Below are 22,614 nucleotides of genomic sequence, written 5' to 3' on the forward strand. Positions count from 1 at the left end.
TCAAGTGTGTAGGTATTCGAGAAAACCCTTTTAATTCTTAAGCTAGTTGAGTAGTAATTGAGGTGTCATTTGTTAGCTTAAGAGTGTAGTTATAATAGTTACTTGTTTAAATATATTGAACAACTATTTATATGTAGCATTGACAGGTCTTATTAAGCTATTCGGGCCTTGACAATTGTTTGGCCTTAGGCAGTATGAGCCCAATTCCTCTTGGGCTCAAAATGGGTGGACCAACCATAACAAATTCATGAAATTTTTTTTTTCTACACATTGGCTAAACTCATAACAATCTCCCCTCCATATCATCATAAAGAAGACACAATTATTTTTATGGTCACCTGAACTTCACCATGAAAAATTTACTACAGTACAAGGCTAAAGCTTGTTTCCGAGATCTACCTTTAGCCTTCCAAGTTCATTGTCCCGTCCACATAAAACTTAATTAGTTCACTTCAAGCAGTCTCCAAACAACAACTTTACACCTCAACTCGCCACCCCACACACCCCCTCTTCCCACACCCTTTAGTCACAACTCAAAACGCCTCCAAAGTCCAAGCCCTAGGTAGGACTATTCTAGCTAGACACAATTCTAATCAAAGATTGTTACCCCATTAACCCATTTGGTCAATAAAAAGGCACAAACCTAAGCAACCCAAAAATAGAACTTAACTCTTTCTCTAACACAGCCAGAAGACTACAACTGGTCTATTGTCACTGAAAACTGTGAAACCACTCAATTAACCCACAAATCCAAATATACCCAATTGAAAAAACCCAATTTATTTACCAAAAAAACAGTTGCACATCAACTTCTTCCTCCAACAAATTTCTGATCAGTCTCACACAGTTTACACATTCCCATAACTTCTTTGGGTCCACTACCCAATTCATCCATCTTCTACCCTCCTTATTTTCATAATTTCATCCACCCCCCCTCCTTTTTTTTAGTGATTTATTTTTATTTAATTAACTCGTCTTCCCCCAAACTCAGCCAATCAACTCGGTGACTCGGCAACCATGGACCTCGACATGTCGTCCATGGCGGCTTCTCTGGGTTTATCAGTAGCAGTGCTCAGATTCCTCCTATGCTATGTTGCCACAATACCCATTAGCTTTTTATGGCGTTTGGTCCCAAGAACTCTTCCAAAACACATCTATGCTGCTTTTACTGGGGCCCTTCTTTGTTACCTTTCTTTTGGGGTTTCTTCTAATCTTCATTTTCTTGTTTCTATTTTTATTGGGTATATTTCGATGCTTGTTTATCGACCTAAATGTGGTCTCATCGCTTTCTTCGCCGCTTTTGGGTATTTGATTGGTTGGTAAGTTTCACAGATTCATTATTCAGAATTGGGTTTTTTGATATGTTTTTGATTTTTAATTGGGTTTTGATTGATTTTTGATTGGTTTTAATTGATGGGAATTTCGTCTATATATGTTATACCAAGGATTTAATTTGCTTCACTTGTTTTTGTTATTTGATACACTACGTAATTTGTTGATTTGTTGTTAGTTTATGATTTTCTGTAGTATTTATTTGATAGTGTTGAGTGATGAAGATTGAATATTTGTTTGATTTTGGGTCAGTTTTACCTGTTTTTTTTTTAGTTGTTGTTTTAATTTAGAATTGGTTTCAGTAAAGTAGTACTACATTTGGTTTATGGAGTTTGCTGTGTAGGATTAAAGAAGGATTTTGTGATGTTTTGCCTCGATGTTAACGGGGTTACTGTTGCATAGTATGGAGAACCGTACTACATTGCTGTTGCTATGATTGAAATTTGAATTTTTTTGTATATCGATTTCGGGTTAAGAATATGTATCTTGGGTTAAAAGGGTGCTAATTGAGGAGAATTGGAGAAAGGGGGAAGGAGGGAGTTTAGTATATTAGACTCTGTAGCTATAGCTTAAGTTTGTTCACTAGATTTGATTAATATATTCTTAGAAAAGTGTCCTGTCGTCGTCCCAAGATAAACTTTTTTTTGACTTTGGCACGAAGATTTAGAAAGCCCTGAGCATTTAAGCACAACAGATTTCCAAATTTGCCTAGATCATAAATGGTGTACTTGAAACTGAAAATGAATCAATAAAGTGGCAGACTTTTTTTCTAATCCTTACAAACATAGTACTTCATATGTAGTAGTAGTACATTTGAATTGATCTACCTTTTTTCAATGTCCACCTATAAAAGAGAAGTGGAGGATTGTCAACTTTCAAGGACATTTGAACATGATGACGATGAAAATAATTGTTGCATGGAGGTAGTTCGTGCTGAGATGATGTTACAAAATGATGCAGTTTGCTTGATGTCGTTTGTTCTGTTGACAATATCGAATGCTGCTTTGATATTTTAATACATTTTCTCTTGTAGCCATGTTTATTACATGAGCGGAGATGCATGGAAGGAGGGTGGAATTGACACTACTGGTAACCTCTTGTTATATTGCATCTACTTCTTGCAGCTATAAATCTATAATTCATGTTTACCGTCACCATCTCACTCTATTTGGTGCAATATGATGTAGTGGTTGGCCATATTGGAATAATTTTACAATATCTTAATGAACTTTGTTTCCTGAATGTTGTTAGGTGTCCAAATTGATAAAATTAAGTTTCAGATCATCAGAAATTTTATCTTTATATTTGTTTGGATTCCTCTACATATCAACAACTTTTTATTAAAATTTTAGCCAAACATTCTTTCAGTGGCAATTGTTGTATCATATTGCACAAGCAGAGTGAAAGTTCGTGATGTTAGTTGCAAATTTCAAGTTTGTACTATATTGCTAATGGACAATGCTAATTATTATTTTCCGCGAACTTCCTTTTTTATGTGGAGGAGATTTAATATTTGAAAGGTTTGATCTTTCTTGTTATTTCATCATATTTTCACTGACACTGCTGTTGAATTGAGCTTAAATTGGTGATGAAGATGGACACCAGCATTACTGTTTTTCTTTCTCTATATAGATTTGTCTTTTTGCCATACATGGAACCAACTGCAATACTGTGCTTATGCTGAGAACATTGTATGGGATAAACATCTATTTGTTACATCTGGACATCTACACTTGCCATATTAGTGCTCCAACATTGTATGGCCAACTAGCTGGAAATCTAATTTTGTGAACTTGTTTGTCTGTTGTTTCCTTTTGCTTTGTTGATTCAGTGTTAAATCTTAAATCTTGTAGGTTTGAAAGGTATATCACTCTAAACTAGCAAGAATCTCTCTCTCTCTCTCTCTCTCTCTCTCTCTTTTAATTTTTCTTTATTATTTCTTTGCTGTTTTAGTATAAACTCATGCTGGTTTTCATAAAGTATTATTACATTGAATTAGCAAGATCAACATATTTATAGATGTAGAATCCTTCTCCACAATCTTAGGCCTGCCCTCCCCCATCCTCCTTCCCCAATCTTTGCTTCAAGCAGCTTGAGGAATAATAATTGAGTTGTGTGCCTAAACCTATGATCTCTAGCAACAGAGTTACAACATCTATAAGTCCTCCAAGCTCTACCAATTGAGTCAGATGCCTAATCTTATGACTTCTGGCAACCAAGATATAAATATAAGTCTAATGCTTCTCATTTAGATGGAAATAACTGAAGATTACATTGAACTAAGAGTGTGACTGGACTTCTCAGATTGCCACTGCTTGTGTTAGTTTCTCTCAAATTTCTGTATCCTGTATGTTGCTTGTCAGTTTTTAAAAACTATTGATTTCCTTGCAGGTGCTCTGATGGTCTTGACGCTCAAAGTCATCTCATGCGCAATAAATTATCAAGATGGACTATTGAAAGATGAAGACCTACGTGAAGCACAGAAAAAAAACCGGTTGCTGAAGAAGCCCTCATTGATTGAATATGTTGGATATTGCCTCTGCTGCGGGAGTCACCTTGCTGGACCTGTATTTGAAATGAAGGATTATCTTGATTGGACAGAAGGGAAAGGGGTCGGTTTATGAAGCATTCTTGTTCTTCGTCGTGCTCTTTTTTTAATTACAAGTCAGGGAATTCATAAACTTGGATTCATGAGTGTGCTCTTTGTCTTTGCAGCTTTGGAGTCCATTGGAGAAACAGCCATCACCTTGGGGTGGAGTAGGTTGGGCTCTTCTTCGAGCTGCTATATGCATGGCTCTCTATTTGAATTTGGTGCCGTATTTCCCCTTGTCTACTTTTACGAACCCCTCGTATGGGGAATGGGGATTCTTTAAAAAGCTGGGTTATCAGTACTTGTGTGGCTTTACAGCACGATGGAAGTATTATTTCATCTGGTCTATCTCGGAAGCTGCTACGATAATTTCTGGTTTTGGATTTAGTGGATGGACAAATACATCCCCACCAAAGCCCAAGTGGGATCGAGCCCAAAATGTCGATATCATTGGAGTTGAGTTGGCAAAGAGTGCTGTTCAGATACCACTTGTCTGGAATATACAAGTTAGCACCTGGCTCCGCCACTGTAAGTTTCTTGGCCTCTTATCATTTTTATTCTACCGTTCATCTTATATTGCTGTATTGTGCTATAAATAACCTTTGTATACCTTCTTAAAAGATTTGTTTTCTCATTCATTATTTCACTATGGCACCAATTTTGTGTATCTGAAGCAGCACTTTGCTTGTCACAGATGTCTATGAGAGACTGGTCCAGAAGAACAAGAAGGCTGGTTTCTTTCAGCTTCTCGCTACACAGACAGTCAGTGCTGTTTGGCATGTGAGTCTTCTTTGAACTAATAAGTCCTCTGGCCTATCATTTAGCTTTAGACAATACAGTGAAATTAGGGATAACCATACATCTCTTAGATACGTAAAATTTCCTTGCATGCAAGATCACTCCTTGTATGTCATACATCCATGTCTTCTATGGGATAATTTGCATCTTGATTCTTGAGTACTTGTTTGGTTTTTTGTGCCATTATATAGTTGCATATGCTTCACTCACTGATTTCTTTTTTCCTGGCTGTTCTGAAAATACAGGGATTATATCCTGGCTACATATTTTTCTTTGTTCAGTCGGCTTTGATGATTGCTGGTTCTAAAGGTATTACTTGATCTAATGCTGTTAATGGTTTTTTTTTTTTTTTTTTACTTACTGATGCTCATTTCTGTTTTATACGTTCAACAGTAATTTACAGATGGCAGCAAGGTGTATCTGCAAAAATTTTGAAGAAGTTATTGACATTTGTAAATTTCGCATATACAATGCTGGTTCTGAATTATTCAGCAGTTGGTTTCATGGTTAGTTTCCTTGCGTCCATTGTTTCTCATTTTTTCATATCTCTTAGGGCCTGTTTGGTTCTGATTAATTTATTGTGTACTTCATTGTATGGGCTTTGGCGTTAAACACACGGATTCTGAATGGGTGATAAGTAATAAGTAATAACCCTGACACCCTTACCTCATGAATTATGTTTTGTTAGAATTTGAATTTAAACCCTGCCAGCTTCCACTCATAATTTATTCTCTTCTCAGTCCTCCTAGGTTTGATGTATCTGTTAATTTGCTCTTCCCTTCTACACCTTCGTTTCCTCTGTGCCTGTATTTCCCTTCCACCGTGTCTCTCTTTTCATATACCCCTACTGATGCTGTTGCTCATATTCACTTACACCACCTTCTTACCCTCTCAACCTACTACATCTCATCTTACTCAAGCCTTTGGTATGAGGTTTTTGTCAAATAGATGACACCAAGCCTTTTCCATTCAAACCATCGAATAATTGGAACTTTTAACGGTTATCTTGGCGTTCTTATTTTCAATTTTTTGGGTTGTGTTGGTGGACTGGTGGTCGCAGTGCCACGGCGGCTTTTGTGATTTGAAGGTTGTTTTGGTTGGCCTTTTTAAGGTGGGTCTTTGGTGGGGCTGCTGTGTTAGTTATGGTGGGTGATGATGACCTGATGTACGTGGAATTTGGATAGCTGTATAATACTTTTCTGGCTTTGTAGAGTCAGGAATATGAGGGTTTGGAGGAAACCTCCCCAGTCCCCCAGGCATCTAATGCCTTGGGTATGTAGGCTTGGCTCCTCAGGTCTCAGATATGGTGACTATTGATAAAACCATGAAGTGTGGAATGTGATAAAATCAAACGAGGCTGATCAACTTTCGCAGTAGGATCCCTATTGTGATTTTTGGAGAATTTGCAGCTGTTTGGCTGTTTGTTTTTTTTTTTTTTTTAGTGAAGTTTTGCTGCTGTTTGTTGCTATGATATTTTTTCCCATTTCTAACAAGGTTGGCTTTCCAGGTACTAAGCTTGCATGAAACCTTGACCGCGTATGGAAGTGTGTATTATATCGGCACCATTATTCCAGTTGTCCTTCTACTTCTGGGTTCTGCTGTCAAACCTCCAAGACCAGCAAGGTCAAAAGCTCAGAAGAAGGAACTGTGATGTGGAATGTGGACAAACCTGACACGGTCTCTTCTTGGTCATCCAAAACCCAGAGAAATTAATCAGTCTCATCACAGACCAACCTGAAGTATTGATCATGCTTTTAGCTGCTTTCATTCTGCTGTTGCGAAATCTTTATTTTTGAGGTTCTGTTTTGAAACTATGCACGTCATTGCTCGTATTTGTTTTTTTAGCATTACTTAAAACAAAGTTTGCTTAAACGATAGAGCCAAAATTTAGAAATCACAAATCTTGTGATGTCTTTCAAATTTGATTATTTCTGGCACTGCCTTGCCCCCTCGCTCGCTAACAACACAAGTGTACAGACAGTAAGTTAAGGCTTGCTATTGAAGAGCTTTGACAATTGGAGCCACATCAACTGAACAAGGAAGGAGTGGGATAAAAGTTATATCCGAGCTTTGACAACACAAGTGGACAGCCATCACCTAGGCAGGAGGATAAGCAAACAACTTCATTTCGTATAAACTAGAAATCCGAGTAATAAATTTAGTCAAAACACTTTAATACTTCATACTAACTAGTAAGTAGTAACTAGTAACTAGTAATTTCAATACATTTGCGCGTCTATCAAACAACGACTTTTTGTACGTTAATTGAATATCAATCTTTAAGGGTAGACAACAATACAACATGATTCACTTCCAATCATATTTTAATTAATCACATTTAAAAAATTTGTACGTTATAAAGTAATTTAACTAGAGAATTTATTATAACATCAAATTATAATCTCGGCCATTGATTACTATCTAATTCACGCATTATATATCTCTGAAAAAAGACTTGGAATCAATAATAATAATAATCTTAATACTAAAACAGACACCGGGAGTGACACGTGTCACATCCTGGTGCTGTTTTTTCCCTCCAAAACTCCCCTTCCCTTTTTAACCATTTTTTTTGTTAATATTTGATTCTATAATAATATCATTCCAAATTTTTTATATTATTTTTACTTGGTGTTCATAATTTTTCTATATACATTTACTTAAATAATTATTCCAACTCCTTTTTAATTATCTTTTAAATGGAGTATTATAAGATTTTGCCAAAAAAGTAATGATAAATTGATTCATATGATAGATGTTAAGGAAATTACTTTAAAACATCACTTATTTATTTATTTATTTCAAATACCTCTAGCTAATATCATATTTCAATTTCAATTTCAATATAACTATGTATTGAAATTAATTAGAATTTTGTTAATGAAATTTTACTACTGCATATATATTATCACAAATTAAGGATTTATAGAGTATAGTATAACTATAAAATAAATGTTGTGTTTGACAATCATATCATATGTCTAATTCTAGGAAAAGGTAAAATATCAATTAATTTTTTTGTAAATTACGTAATTAAAAAAATCAATATCTTAGTAAAAGCAAAAAAATATTATTATCTTTTGCTAAGACACTTGATTGAGATAATAAATTTATTACATTCGACATTCATAAATAATCTGCATACTGAAAGACACGTCAGACGTAGTGACAATTGACATCTCCTTTTGTATTTTTTTTTGGGATATATATCTATTATCTACAATTAAACTTTTAAGACAATAAACAAAAATGATTAAACTATAGTTATTGTTAGCTTCAAACACATTTTTTATAGTAACAAAAAATGACGATATCGTATATGTAGAACATCAATCCATAACTAAAAATGTAATAATATAGATTTGTGTTGCCCAATTATTGATTGTTCTTGATTGCCTTCAATGATCTGAGTAGTATTTATTTTCATTGCAATGATTTTTTAGATATTAAAGGTGATACATTATTTGTAATTAATATATATATATTAATATAATATATATATGTGTGTATGTTGTGCACTTTTGCTAAAAGTTTTAGTGGAGATTTTAGTCTGTTGTTTGATTAATTTTTTATGTTATTACAAAGGCATTTTGTAAATAAGTATTTACTTATATGACCACTAGACCTAATCAAACCACCCACTTGAAAAAATTCTCAGGTTTAGGCGGCGCAAAAAATTCACTTTTGTTTAATTTTTTGCTTTGTCTATTAATATAGATAATGACGTTATAATTTTTATATATTTGATCAGTATGTTTTATTAAATTTTATTTATTAGATATAATTAATTTTCTTGTAAAAAGTTAGACTTACTGTGCATGGCATAGGCTTTAATCTATTATTCTGAAATTATTGTGTCTTTATATACTTTTTCCAATTTGTTTTGAACTAAAAAAAAAATGAGTATTCTCATTGGAAATCAGTTGGTACCGTTAAACCTAGCATTCCCATTTCGCGCCAACTCTTATCATCGTCTTCATGGCGTAGTTACCAGAAGAAATTCCAGAAAATCTTTGAAATTATCAGCCAAGCTTGATGATTCTTCGACATCCACAAATTCCGAGCAACAAATAAACCTCTCTGTACTTCGATTTACCTTCGGTTAGTTCATCTTTCTCTGAGACATAAACACAAACACCTTGTGTGCATTATTCATTAATTTGAGATTTGTTTACTACTTCAATTGATTGCTCATTTAAATGAACTGGGTTTTTGTAGGAATATCTTGGCTTGATGAATCTTACTTGCCCAGATGGATTGGTTATGGATTTGGATCTCTTCTTGTTCTCAACCATTTTGTCGGTTCGAGTTCCCCTGTAACCTCAGCTCAGCTTGTGAGTCGATAGCTACTTTGATTGCTTGTTGTTGTGATGATTATTGTTTGATCAAGTAATTTACATAGAATTGTGTTCTCAGATTTCTGAGGCTTTGGGTCTTTCGTTGGCGGCTTTCTCTGCGTCACTTCCTTATGTGGGAAGATTTCTCAAGGTAAAGTTTTGTGCTAAGTTACGTTTATTGTTTATCGATTACACTTTCATTTAATAAAAAAATGGACTGATATAGTGTTTAATTTAGTTTTTGAGACTATAAAGAAAGTATTAAAGAATACAGAGTATAAAAGAAGGAATCCTCTCTCTAGGTGAAGCTATATGTCAAGTTGTGTTTTTATAGTTTCTTTGATTATGTTCTATATCTGCTGGTTTTCAATCGGTTTATCAAGCTATTATAGTAGAGCTTATTAGGGATAGGGACTTCTATAATCAATATTTTAAGAGAATAATGTGGAAGACTAGGAATTTATGTTATGCTATTGAGAAGTTAATGTTCTTCATGCAATGTCTACACCATTAATTTTCTTGATTTAAATGTGATATCATGAAGATCAATCTAATGCTCTAACATCCTTATACACAGGGTACACACTCCTCCAAGTAGCTAAGTGAGGTCTATTCTATGTTGATCATGTAGCTATGATGAAAATCACACAGATGTTGTAAAACTTGTAAACCATTCATTTATATAAAAATTAAGTAAATTGATTGCCATCTACTATTGTGAATAACTAAATATTATCCATAAGTGCTAAGCGAAGTCGCTCAATGCTCTATGGAGATTTATTATCAAATTAACAGTTTGGTAATCCTGCCAGGCTTCCATAAAGTGCTATAGATATTTTGTACCTTAAGAACTTTTTAAAAGCTTACTAATTTCTGGTTTTGCAATCAGTTCAAACTGAAACTAAAACTAAGACTAGGTGTCCACATAATTCAATGACTATTGTAGCAGCCATGGAATGCGGTACTAGTGCAATCTTCTGCTACAATATTCTGAGCTTTATCTAGTACCAAGGGTCCAGTAGCGATACTCCAAGCTTTCCCTTTAGCCATGTATCTTCCCGACGTTTAACAACACCTGATGAATCTTGCATGGGTGTGTGTGTGTGTTTATTGTCACTTCCCTTTATCATATTTGGGTTGGCGCCTTTTTGCTTGATTTTTAAGGGTCTTTAGCCACTAGATAATATGATCTGGATGTAGCTACTATGTGGGAAGTATGAATCTTGATAGCTCTGTAGACTGATATCTTAATACAATACAGGGAGCAACACCAGAAAAATTAACAGCTCTCCCTGAATGTGCTCAGCAAATCTTTGTAATGTCCCCCAATGTTTCAAATACCCTGAAGGAGGACCTTGCTTGGACAACATATATTCTACTACGTAATACAAAATCTGTCTCAGTGGTAAGTTCACATAAAAGCATTTAGTTATGCGATATGATGCATAATATTTGCATGCCACCCCTCACCTCTGCACCCCCAACAAAAAAAGCCTTTAGTGGCCTTACAAAGTTACAAGTTCTTAAAAAGTCTTAATCTCTATATTTCAGCTTTTATCTTTGCAAGATGTGATCTGTGTCCGTGGCTATTGGAACTTACCAGAAAATCTATCAAAGGATGGGATTGTCAACTGGTTTGTGGAAAAGATAAAGAAATATGGTCTGTCTGATGTGAAGGAGACACTCTATTTTCCTCAAAGCACAGGTGAATAATAATATGGGCTTACTATTACTATTACTATTACTATTAATCTATTTGACTATATCTATTTATATCACTGAATAATACCTTATGATGAATTCTCCATTTATTACAAAACCAGGGATTTTGAATCATTTAATTTTTATGCTTTCCTAGAGAAATTTACTATAATAGTATATTATAATATCTGAAGCAACTCCTTGCTGGGTATGGACCTACGGTGATTAAGGTTTCTCCAAGTTTCCTCCTAATAGTTCTAATCTTCCTTTGTCTTTATAAGGGTGTGTCTGTAATTTATAGCAATTACGTCATGGGATTATGGCTTGGTAGGCCATATGGGAATTGTGTCATATGTGGTCAAAACTAAGATTGCCAAAATGGAACGTAGGTGATACTTGGGAGTTGGGAGCCTGAAAGACTCCTCAACAAATTTGTACAAAACTCTTGGTATGTGTGCAGATTTGGTTACAATTGGTGGCTGTGAAAGAACTTAGGTGTAATGTTATTAAGGACTCACTTCTCCAAGTTTTCCTTGGCTTCCTCACCTTGCTGTAACTAAAAGAGGTTCACTATTGACCTATTATGATTTATAGCCTTGGCATTTCCTATGCATTATGTGGTTAAAGTGACCAACATAACTTGGGGTGAAATGCTGGGAAGCCTATGAAACTTTAGTCCTTACAATTCTTTCTTATCCTTTTCATTGGTGTTCACAATGCATCTTTTAACATGACTAGTAATGTTTTCGATGGGATAAAGCATAGACAAAGTATAAACTTGGTGGACGTAGAATGACCATTTGGGCGAAATTATTCGTAGAGATTGATTTATACTCCGTAGCATTTAGGAACAGGCCGACCATTGTCATATGCTCTGTTGTTGTGAAGATATATGGTCCCTGGCTTTTGAGAAATTGACTTTTTCCATGGCTTATGGCGCTCTTTAAAGGCAATAAGTCTTGTTTTGGTATTGTATATGAACTTTGGTCATTAGATGTCCAAGGAGAGGCTTCATTTTTTCTTCTGGACATTCCAATAAATTTTTAATGGCAAAGAAGAATATCAAAAGTATGAGTTATAACCTAGTGTGACTACCTTCTTATGATACACATTTTTATGACTCTCCAACTTGCTGAAATGCATGTATGATGTATCCCAAAGGTGCTCCTGTATGTGCATTTGATTTTTCTTGAAATAATGGCACACGGTTCATTTTATTACAGGTTCAGTGCTGGAGGAGGCTATTCCTGAGGAGACTGGCTCTATTTTGATACAGCCACTTCGCTCTGCAAAAACACAGGGCATTGGAGAGGAGAATGATATGGAATTTGTGCTTCTAGCATCAAGCATAAGCTATGCCTATGACGAGAAAGACATGATGTGGACAAAAGCTATAGCCAGAAAATTTAAGGTGAGACCAAAATTATAGCTCCTAATTATTCACAACTCTCCTTTTGCTTCAGGATACCTATTTGTCCTAACAGAGGTACTGAGGCAGTCCAAGATTTTCTTTTTCCTGAGACTACTTGAATGACATATGTCAATTGTGTTTGCATTTTGAATCATACTCTACATTGATCTTGATATTATATCGGGCATATATGTGTACCCTTGTCAAGCTGTTATAGTTAAGGATATCTGTAGCCCTTTCTGACAATGATATGCGTAGGTGGATAAATAATGCGATGTATATATTCTTCACAGACTGAGTATACTTCGTTTTGAGGTAGAGGCGTGGACCATGTGGTACACTGAGCGAAAAAAAAAACAGAATTAGCTTAGTGTACAAGCTGAATTATAAGCTTCTTTATGTTGAGAGAAATTTGTGAAAAAGATCTTGCTTCAGTAAATGGTTAACCTAGCAATCTTCTCTATTCTGGTGGTATTTCCCATATTTCTTAACCAATAAACACTTTTGCTTAAAGAGTTTATTTCTTTTAACATAGGTAGTTTCAGAATTAAAGCACAGGTTTTGGAGACAATAACAAAATGAACAAAAATAATACAGGACTAAAGATCTCATAATGCAGCTGGTGGAAGACACTGCAATAGTGATTTTTTTTTTTTTTTTTTTTTTTTTCCAGTTCAGGACCAAAAAAATTGTTCAGTTATGTCTTGTTAGTGTAATCTCATCAGTTCTAACATGCCGCATACTCTCCGAATGGCTGGGTGTGGTCGCCATTTGACATATTCAATGTGTTAACTTTTCTTCCTTTCATCTGATTGCTGGCCAGCTCTTTTTCTCGAATTTCTGTTTGCGTTGTCTGAGACTTAAGAATATGGACAGAGGCTCCAAAGTCCAATGTCTGATAGTATTTGATGTTGTGGGAATAACATCTGATCTTTACAATAGCTTCTCCAATCCATATACCAGATTCTGTCAAGGAGGGAAACATTGGTTTCAGATAATGTCAACAAGCAAGTACAAAAATTTATGCTAAGCTAGAAGCAGATGACATAATAAAGTTAGCTCTGGGTTCGAGTGGCATTTCACCCCTAACCACTACTCTTTATCACTGAGACATCTTGAGGTCATTGAAAATTTAGGAACCATGGCTTTTTTCCTTTTTCCCTCAAAAAAGAATAAGGTACTATGACTTTTCTTAATTTTCTTATGAGATAGTCTATTTTTGAAACTCTTGTCACTTGAAATTCTGAGACCTGAGGTAACTAAATTGCTCTAGATTAGGAACTGTGTTCTAAAGTGAAACTTTGCGTTTGTGACATATACACCTTCACCTCTGTAGTCTTGATAAACTTTTACTTTATGGGGTATCTCAGAACGCACTGCTCAGTCAATTCAGTCTGAAACCTTAAAGTCCTCAATTCAACAGTACATCTTCCTCAACAAACAATCAGAATAGCAGCAAAACAACAAATGCTAGTTACCTTTAGTCGTACAACCTTCCTTATGGACATAATCAGGCCTGGCATTAGGCTTTGCACATCTGTGATCTCATGCTTAAGAGTTAGTACCTGAACCAGAAATTTTCGTTTGGGGGTCAAAGAAGTATGTTCCATGTAATCTAATTGAAGTAAAATTTTCTTGTTTTTTAAATCTTTGAGAAGGACTTGCTAGACAAACCTCTCCTGGGCCTGAGAAGTAAACTGTTGTGCCAGAGGGTAGACCTGGAAGGACCATACTGTGTACTCGAACTCCATCTTCTCCTAGAACTTGACCTCTTGCCTTCAGAAATAAGGGACAGAGCTCAATTTTATTAATTCTTCAAACATATTGTTCCTAGTTTCTTGTCTATAAAACTCTCTGTGCTTAAACTTTGCAACATTTTTAGCATCTCTCCTGTGTATGAGATCATCTTCTTACCACAACATCTGTTGAGATATCTTCCCTATTGTAAAGCTGGCCAAGGTTTGATAAGTTGTTGGCAATTTGAGTTGCATCTTGTGATGGAAGATCCTGTAAAGCAGTCAGAAGTCAATTTGATAGCTGTTTATTTTTTTACTGATTTAGGAATTGCTAGTGCATTTGTTTTTCTAGATATTTAAATTAGTGCTGAACCATATTAAATGAAGCATCTTTCTTAAAATCCTAGATAGTACTCCATATAAATAACTTTGGTTGATACTGTTACCAAAGCAACTTATTTCATACTATTGTTATGAGCTTATGAACCAAAGCAATGACCATCATGCTGGTATGAGGGTCCTGTCTTTGGTAGGATCTCAAAAATTTATGCTTGAAAAAAGAATTTGTTGACCTTGAAGTGTAATAGATATATGGTTCCTCAAGTGGTTGCCTGGTTGGCCCTATTTAAGAATATTTAAGGAAGAAAGCCAAATTAGAAAAGAGCTGGACAAGATGTAATGTGTCGAAATGAATTGCATCTGCTGGTCCCAGTCACAGCTTTATAACAAGGACATGAAAACTTTCTTTAGATTTGTGGACACAGTTTGCTACTGATGGAGTGCTGGTCGAATTCAAATGCTAAAAAAAAAAAAAAGAGGAGAGAGAGAGAAATCATGTGGAAGTGTGACTTTCTATAATCATTTGCTAGAGGGGCTAAAAAAACAGGACTAAATGTAATTGGTTTCACATTGAGGTTAGAAATTCTAATTACCAATATATAACTACCTTCACGATTATATATGGTCATATGGGATGTTTGTTATGTGGCCTTTTGACAGTCGTAAATCTACTGTCTTGAAACAAGCAAAGGAGAAAAAGATTGATAGGTTACTAAGGAGTGTCAAATTCGAGTAGGTTTTGTTGTCCAGCAGACAATATTTGAAACTTGTTTTCTGTTATCATGAATGTGGGTTGGTGGATTTATTTATTATTATGAGATGGTGTGAGAGTTATTTATTACCTGAATCCTAAGTAGAAGTTTAATAAGAGCTTAGTGCATATGCTTACTCTTGCAGTAGGTCTTGATTCAACTATCTCCACATTGTTGTAGTGGAAAGAGGCTGTGATTGCAGCCTGCTGAAGAAGTATAGATCCTATAGACAGTGTTGGTGCTACAAGGCAACCCTGATTTGAATGTTCAAGTGGAATTCAGAAATTTCAGAAAGAAAGTATGCAAAGAACTTATGCAAAGAACTTAAGGACAACAGCTACTGTAATAAACTATAGTGGATTTCTTTTCACTAAAACTTCTTGTGAACTTTTTCTCTCATTATAGTCTCACCATGTGCTCACCATGCTTGCCTTGTCACAGAATGCAGATAATGCTGCCACTGTATCTAGCTCTATACGCGGCACATAAACAATGCTTCTCATGCCAAATGCTGTTGCCTGTGTAGCAGAACAGGGGAGGTTTGTAATATCTTAACTCCAAAAATGTAATTTTTTATGTACGAAAGGGTATTTGATTTCAGATATGTGCAAAGAGAGAAAGGGTATGTGATTTCAGATATGTACAAAGAGAGGATAAAAAAAAACAATTGTACCTGTTTGACATTGTCATATACCGTTGAAGGATCAGTAAAATCAACCACTACACTTGTTGCTTTTGACTGAATTCATGTTGCAAAAGAAATGTCAGGCAGATATTACTTGACATACTCCCTCCGTCCCATATTAATTTGCACACTTGCTTTTATTCACTGCCCCAAATTGGTTGCACACTTTCCTTTTGAAGTAATTTTATGTCTTCAGCCCCCAACAGTTTCTCTTACATTTTCCTTTATATCTACTACTCTATCTTTTGCCAGAGGCAAGTATGCAAATTAACGTGGAACAAAGGGAGTAATACTTTTGGCATAAATTTACCTGTGAAATCGAGCCCAACACCATTGTAAGGTCATTCATTATGGGTATTTCCAGGGCTTCTTCCATGTCACATAGCTGATCAATTGCAACAGAGGTTTTACAGACAAGCTTGAAAGGAAAGAACATTTCTGATGAATTAAGCAAAGAAATGGAGATTCTACCTTTCCAATGTCTTCTCCTACATAATAGTTGTCTACTGCACCAGCCACCTCCATCCCTCTTGCTCTGGTCACCGCCATCACTGCTGCCCTTCCTATTTCCTTGGCAGCACCATTTATGATCACCTGCAAAGCTATCAAATGAGCCACGAGCAAGTGACGAGAGAGTTTCTTATAGCTGGAACAAGATGTCATGTTGGTAAGAGCAATGCCATATTACCTTGATGTTACTCTGGGTCGGCTGCTGCATTGTGCAAGAAATAACCGACCGGCCTTTTGCGTGGAAATTTGCTGGTTGAAGGTGGCAGATAAATGCTGCCATGGCTTTCAGTGTGGTTCAATATCTCTAGCAATTTGAGCTTCTAAGTCTTGGTGTCCATAGTCTGCTACAAGCAGTGGTTTGCTGGTTTCCTAACTTAGGATAAGGTTTGTCATTTTGATAAGGTCCTTCTTTGGAGGGAATTCTGTGACTGTAGTTGGATTTACATTTGATATCGATAATTCGATAGGCCATGTACCGCCAAAAGGTTTAAAAAAATCAAACTACTTGACATAAGCTTAATCGTTATTTTGCGTATTGCATTATAAATGTATATCTTGCTTTTTAATAATTACCATTATTAAACAAAAAATCAAAAAAAAAAAAAAAAATTACCATTATCACAAACAGGCAAACGGCTATGGGCCTATGGCACAAAACTGCAAATCATAAGGCCACCCTAAATCAATGCATTACTTATATGGCGCACCTAAAAATAGAACTTCGTGCATTTAGCTACAAAGAGGTATTTGTAAATAACTGCAAAGTTTTTTTGTTAATTTTTTTTTTTTATATATATAGTTTTTGATAAAGCACATTAATGTTCAATTGTTAATACATGCTATTATGCTTGGACGTACAACATTTGGTTTAGAATATACATCATTTAACCGTATATATCATTTATATAAGCATTTGTCTTCCTCAAGTCATGTCAGTGAATTTATCAAAATACCCTTAAATATTTAACAAATTTACCAAAATACTGCATGATATACTTATGAGTCTTCGACTGTATGTTTCAATTATGCACTGGGCGCCCTCCTTCAACTAGAGTCTAGAGTATTCATTTTTTGAGAAATGTAAGATTATTTATACTCCTCTTTTTAGATGTCATCACTTTCTAAATAAGAAAGTTTTAATTTAGATGTATCATTTTTTTTTAACTAATTAATTCTCTCTATCCATCACATGGGCTCCATTTATTTTTCACTCTCAACCTCCCTCTACTCCAAAAATTGTCAATAATACGTGAAAACTAAAATGATGCAACTAAAAAAGATGGAGGAAGTATATTTGCACCTATTTTAAGGAATTTATTTTGTGAAGGAATGAAGTACACATGTACATTGAGTATAATATTGAGATTTATTAGCTAAAAACATGATCGTAAAGTTTGGGAAAACTTTACTTAGATTACTGTACCCCATATACCTTCAATAGAAAACATAAAAGTTTCTTGATTAGTTTAATTATTTTGTAGGCCTGTTCTTCTCCAAACAAAATTTTTGACAAAACAAGAAACATAGACAATATACAATAATATGACCTACATACAAGTATATAAATTATAATGCCTCTAATTCCAAACAATGAAAACTTCCAATTCATCATTTCCATATTCTCTATCTTATTTCTGCCCCAGTTACACCTTTTTTAATTATGACTGCAAACACCAGTCCCCTGTCTCTCCCATTTGCTAGCCAGCCATTTTACAGATAATATGTTAAATTTCAGATTTTTATGGAAAAATAGAGCCCACAAAAATACTTAAACTTCTTTTAAGTGGGCCAGTGGGGTTCAAATTCAAAAGTAAAATGAAGCCCATTTCTGTGAGCCCACTTAGATATTGGCAATTGGTGAACCAACGCCACAATACTACTATGGTCCATTCTATTTCTACCTACCATTTATAGCAGTCCTACAGAATAATTCATTACAACCTTTTTTATTTTTATTTTTTATTCTTATTATCCTCGAGTCATTTGAATTGCAAGGTGTACATAATTTAGTCGCTCACATCAACATAAAGGGCCGTTTTGTTAGCGTTGCCCCTTCTATACGGTGATATAGATGGTCCAGATGGTCACCCAAGGGCCAAGAGTTTTCGCATTGAACCACATGTTACAACACCACTCCCCCTTGAGGGATCGGTCACATATACTATTTTCGAATATTTAAATATGAAGATATTACTAGATATGATGTTGTTTCAAGTCAACAGGTAAGGCTGAGATCTTAGACATTCATACTAATTCCTCCTAATGATAATTTAATAAAATTTTGGTCAATAGATTAATATATATTATAAAACCATTCCTAGAAGACTTAGGGGAAGCTTCACAAGTTATTATACTCCATACTATACATTTATGCTATAGTTTTCCATTATACCTAGCAGGCTAGGCCCAGGTGGTTGGGTAATGAATTATGAAACTGAACAATTAGTCAATCACATTTGAATATATATAGGTTAGAAGATAAGACACCATTTGGTAACTTATAAAAAATACATAATTAAATAAAATACAGCAGGTTATGTATAGAACTTCGCCCATGCTGACAGTGAACTTGTGATTACGGATAAGCCGAACAGGGTGAGCCAAGAGAGACTTTCACATGGCACAATTAGCAAATGGGTGATATTGGAATATTGGATATTGCCCTTACATCTTAGCAGGGCCATGTTCTTTTGACTGAAACAATTACATCTAAATATGTAATAAATTAAAGGTTTAGAGTGCACTCTCTTCCCCTTGGAAAAAATAATAAAAAAAATAAAAATAAAAATCATGACTAATTAGGGCCGGTCAGGTTCAATTAAAATAATATAAGACAAAAATTCAATTTTTCTATTGACTTAATAACTTCATACTATAAAATAATAATATTATAGGTAAAATATCAGTATAAATAATTTCAAATTTGTAAAATACGGTGTATATATGTAAATATTAAATAACAAAATTATATATAACGTAACTAATAAATCACGACTTTACAATCTAAAGGTAAGTTCCACAGAGGCTGAAATAAAAGGCTGAAATTGACATGAATTAACTAGACTTCTCTCCGGTCTTCTTTTTCCAAGTTCATCACCGAGACAAGCTAAAGGGCTCTAATAATTTGAACATAAATACAGTTATACAGCAGTCAACTGAAGAGAAACTTATTATTGAATTGTCACTAACACACAATTGAGAGAGCTGAGCTGGCAACCCTAATTAAGAGGCTGGCAATGAGTAATCACTAAATAAATTAATGAAATATCAAATCGTGAAGCATGCTATCATTGCAGATATTCAACTTTGCCAATAAAGTAGTTAAAACTTAAAAGATCACATATATTTGTTGGGTAAAAATTTAAAAGTAGTACTACGTACTAAACTATGATTATAATTCCATTTCATTTGTAATAATAACAACATAATTTTTGCTACTTAATGGTAAAGTATTGTACTTTTATTTTCCTTCTAACACCTATTTATGGATTAGCCAATTGTACATGAAATCTTAGAGCCTAGACAACAGGTGAATGTAACAGAAAAAAGGTGGAAATATGATGAGGGTCCATTTGCAGTTGCAAATACATAATCATGGGCATAGACAATCAAGTAGTTTATAATCTTTATAATACAAGTATTAATTTTTTTTTTTTTTTTTATTTATTTTATTTGCATTTCGCAGTATGGATCTCTAAAAGTAAGCATAATATATATTTTTTATTTTTTTAATAGGAATTACTCGTATAAGATTGTGCTAAAGGAGTAGAAAATTTACTTTATACGATTAAATATGCCTTAAATTGGTTTGCATTCTTCGAATGAACAGATAGTTTTTTCACTTTTCTAGTTTATATAAAATTACTACAATTCCCTATTTTACACAGCTCAAGTCTACCACTGCAACAATTATAAAAACCAATTGGATTGTTAAGTAACAAATGGATTTAGTACTCACTTTGCAAATATTGATATGCATATATGAGGTATTTCTTTTGAAAAAAAAAAAAAAAAAAGAATCCAAGGTATTAATCGGCATTATTGACTATTTGCCTAGAGAAGAATGCATAATTTGATATTAGGTGGTTGCTCAAAGGGTCAATTCCTCTCAGCATTATTTTAAAGGGATACTGAATAACTGATCATATTCAATGTTATTTTTTTCAATTTTATTTTGTACAGTATATTTTTTTTTTTTTGTTGTTTTTAGGCTGTTAAACTTTCACTTTTGCTTGTATATATATGCATGATTGTTGATAAATCATTTTCGAGATTAAATTTGAACTAACATATACAGAGACTCTCTACCACCTTTCTAACTAATACATTATACTTTTAATCATTCTAATTATATACACACACAAAACAGCCGAAAATTGACATATTGATGCGCACATTTGACATGCAACAAACCTTGTCACCGACGCCCCGTGATACACAACAACTTTTTTCTTCGTTAGGATGCACACAGGGAAAAAAACGACATACTTTTTCTTTCCCTTGTTAAAATAAATTTTATATATCTATAGAATCTGACCTTCTTTTTAAAGTTTAGACATATTTTATTTTATTGTTACTCCCTCCGTTTTGTAATAATCGTAACACTTTTCATTTTCATCTGTTTTTTAATAATTGCAACACTTTTTTATTTAGTAAGGACCTACTAATATTTTACTATTTCTCTCTCTTATCAACCCACTTACACTACTTTTTTTTAATTATTTTTCTCTCTTACCAACTTCACTGTAAGATAAATTAGTAATTTATATTTTACTATTTTTCTCTCTTATCAACCCACTTACATTACTTTTTTTTTTATTATTTCTCTCTCTTATCAAAAAACGCGCCGATTGAGGATTGAAGGGTTTTTTTTACTAAGATTACTTCGTTTTGTCACTTATTTCTTATTTGAAGGGTTTTTAACTTTTTACACATTTTTGTAATTTATCTTTTTCAATATAAATCAGTAAATCACTGTTGTTAGTATAAAAGTGAATTAAGTTGTAGAATTGAGGATTGAATCCTTCTACTTTCGTTGTAAGTACTTCCTTATATACTTCGCATTATTTAAGAATTAGGGTTCCATCTTGAGGAAAGACAAGTTATGTGTATAATTCAATTGTATACAAAATTACGATACTTTGATTTGAACTACTTATATACTTGTATCATATATTATTGTATAAGTATTAAAAATAGTCAATTTCAGCAAAATATATATCAATCAAATATATGAAACTTTACTTCGTATTAGAAGATTTCTAATATCATTTAACTCATTTTTTTTCTTTCAATTTTATATATATAGCTAGCTAATTCGAGTTGATGTTGTACATTGCCTAAGGTAATAGGTGTCATAGTATTAGAAATTTAGAAAATTAAAAAGAAAGGAAGGTAAGCGTTTGTTCACTTTGTTGGCACCAACGAAGTTTAAAGGATATGCTAATACTCGCTTTTTTGGCTTTTGTCCAAGGCATGAAGTGACAGAATAATACTATGTGAAAATCGAACTAGAAGGACTTTCATGGTTAATAAGGACACACAAGAATATTATAAGAGGTTGACGTAGATTGTGGAAAAACTACGCAAATGTAAGAATCTACTGCATACTAAGTACATTTAATTTCCACTATGAAGGCTTTTGTCTCGTGTGAGGTTGTGACCCCTGAAAATAAAAGAAAAGGATTTGTCTCGTGTAGTTGTGTATTTACAAATACAATCTTTAAGATAGCAAAGAAGGATGTACAACATTCATATTTTGAGAAAATTTGCAAGTTACGAAATACATAAAAACTTTAACATTATATAATATATTTATTTTAATTTTTATATTAAAATGGGAATACAAAAGAAAAAATTAAGGGAGGTAACATGTGACATATGAGTGATTTGTGATGACATGTGGCATATGAATGATTTGTGGTTTGTGTTTTTAAATACTAAAAATATAGATATAGATATAGACATACATTAGTAAAATTAATATAGATCATTTTTAAGACAAATGTATATACATAATATTACCAATGAACTATGAACTCCTAATACATGACATTTTTAGACAATCTTAATACTTGCATAAGACATTAAGACATTATACCATTGATACAGGAGTGTGTGAGAATAACCTTATAAAACAAATGACCCAAAAAGAAAGGGGGGGAGGGGTCACTGGGTCAGCAATTCACAACTTTTGGGCAAGAGATTCAGCAATTCACCAAAATCTATAATAAGTCTCTTAATGTCAGCTTTTTGTATAGAGTACAAATATGCATTATTGATTGCGTTATAGTGAGTGATTCTGTCGGTTCATGGATTTTACTTGTAATTTCTCCAGTACAAAATGTTTAAGGGTACAGCATATTGCTCAGTATAGTACTTATTTAGTGGCTTAATATTAAGTAGCAGTAGTACAACCAAGGC

At 33.9% G+C, this 22,614-nt stretch overlaps 3 protein-coding genes across 7 annotated transcripts; 2 read left to right on the forward strand and 1 right to left on the reverse strand.

Annotated features, from left to right (window-relative positions):
* The first annotated feature begins 679 nt into the window (after positions 1-679).
* LOC110697108 (lysophospholipid acyltransferase 1-like) lies at positions 680-6,657 on the forward strand. The gene is made up of 8 exons (XM_021874450.1): positions 680-1,319; positions 2,366-2,421; positions 3,724-3,944; positions 4,048-4,450; positions 4,617-4,702; positions 4,966-5,029; positions 5,114-5,226; positions 6,228-6,657. Exons 1-8 carry the CDS (start codon positions 1,018-1,020, stop codon positions 6,369-6,371), a joined length of 1,389 nt encoding a protein of 462 aa, XP_021730142.1. The 5' UTR covers positions 680-1,017; the 3' UTR covers positions 6,372-6,657.
* Positions 6,658-8,563: 1,906 nt separating this feature from the next.
* Positions 8,564-16,144, forward strand: LOC110697109 (protein COFACTOR ASSEMBLY OF COMPLEX C SUBUNIT B CCB2, chloroplastic-like). Of its 3 annotated transcripts, none has more exons than XR_002506454.1 (8): positions 8,564-8,821; positions 8,939-9,054; positions 9,137-9,208; positions 10,319-10,462; positions 10,609-10,762; positions 11,982-12,169; positions 15,438-15,535; positions 16,046-16,144. XR_002506454.1 is itself a non-coding variant. In XM_021874451.1 (7 exons), exons 1-7 carry the CDS (start codon positions 8,620-8,622, stop codon positions 15,483-15,485), a joined length of 924 nt encoding a protein of 307 aa, XP_021730143.1. In that variant the 5' UTR covers positions 8,564-8,619; the 3' UTR covers positions 15,486-15,781. The 3 variants fall into 3 exon arrangements, 1 of the variants encoding a protein (XP_021730143.1); XR_002506453.1 differs by lacking the exon at positions 16,046-16,144 and adding an exon at positions 15,934-16,021; XM_021874451.1 differs by lacking the exon at positions 16,046-16,144 and having other exon boundaries at positions 15,438-15,781.
* LOC110697110 (dihydrodipicolinate reductase-like protein CRR1, chloroplastic) lies at positions 12,585-16,884 on the reverse strand. 3 transcript variants are annotated; one of them, XM_021874452.1, is made up of 10 exons: positions 16,370-16,879; positions 16,153-16,275; positions 15,992-16,066; positions 15,670-15,735; positions 15,419-15,514; positions 15,134-15,250; positions 14,084-14,176; positions 13,844-13,945; positions 13,648-13,734; positions 12,585-13,135 (listed from the first exon to the last, which is right to left on the reverse strand). In XM_021874452.1, the coding sequence occupies exons 1-10, from the start codon at positions 16,469-16,471 to the stop codon at positions 13,103-13,105; spliced, it is 894 nt and encodes a 297-aa protein (XP_021730144.1). In that variant the 5' UTR covers positions 16,472-16,879; the 3' UTR covers positions 12,585-13,102. The 3 variants fall into 3 exon arrangements, with proteins under 3 accessions (XP_021730144.1, XP_021730146.1, XP_021730145.1); XM_021874454.1 differs by having other exon boundaries at positions 16,153-16,283; XM_021874453.1 differs by lacking the exon at positions 15,134-15,250 and having other exon boundaries at positions 16,370-16,884.
* Positions 16,885-22,614: the final 5,730 nt, after the last annotated feature.

This window comes from Chenopodium quinoa, unplaced genomic scaffold, assembly GCF_001683475.1.
Source record: "Chenopodium quinoa cultivar QQ74 unplaced genomic scaffold, ASM168347v1, whole genome shotgun sequence".
Lineage (NCBI taxonomy): Eukaryota > Viridiplantae > Streptophyta > Magnoliopsida > Caryophyllales > Amaranthaceae > Chenopodium > Chenopodium quinoa.

Excerpts from the sequence above, each read along its gene's own strand:
- LOC110697108 (XM_021874450.1), top strand. The coding sequence starts at position 1,018 with ATGGACCTCGACATGTCGTCCATGGCGGCTTCTCTGGGTTTATCAGTA. Across the intron at positions 4,451-4,616 it reads TAGCACCTGGCTCCGCCACT|ATGTCTATGAGAGACTGGTC; the intron begins GTAAGTTTCTTG and ends TGCTTGTCACAG. Across the intron at positions 5,227-6,227 it reads ATTCAGCAGTTGGTTTCATG|GTACTAAGCTTGCATGAAAC; the intron begins GTTAGTTTCCTT and ends TTGGCTTTCCAG.
- LOC110697109 (XM_021874451.1), top strand. The coding sequence starts at position 8,620 with ATGAGTATTCTCATTGGAAATCAGTTGGTACCGTTAAACCTAGCATTC. Across the intron at positions 8,822-8,938 it reads TGTACTTCGATTTACCTTCG|GAATATCTTGGCTTGATGAA; the intron begins GTTAGTTCATCT and ends GGGTTTTTGTAG. Across the intron at positions 9,055-9,136 it reads CTGTAACCTCAGCTCAGCTT|ATTTCTGAGGCTTTGGGTCT; the intron begins GTGAGTCGATAG and ends TTGTGTTCTCAG.
- LOC110697110 (XM_021874452.1), bottom strand. The coding sequence starts at position 16,471 with ATGGCAGCATTTATCTGCCACCTTCAACCAGCAAATTTCCACGCAAAA. Across the intron at positions 15,515-15,669 it reads TATATGACAATGTCAAACAG|GCAACAGCATTTGGCATGAG; the intron begins GTACAATTGTTT and ends TCTGCTACACAG. Across the intron at positions 15,251-15,418 it reads TCTGTGACAAGGCAAGCATG|GGTTGCCTTGTAGCACCAAC; the intron begins GTGAGCACATGG and ends CATTCAAATCAG.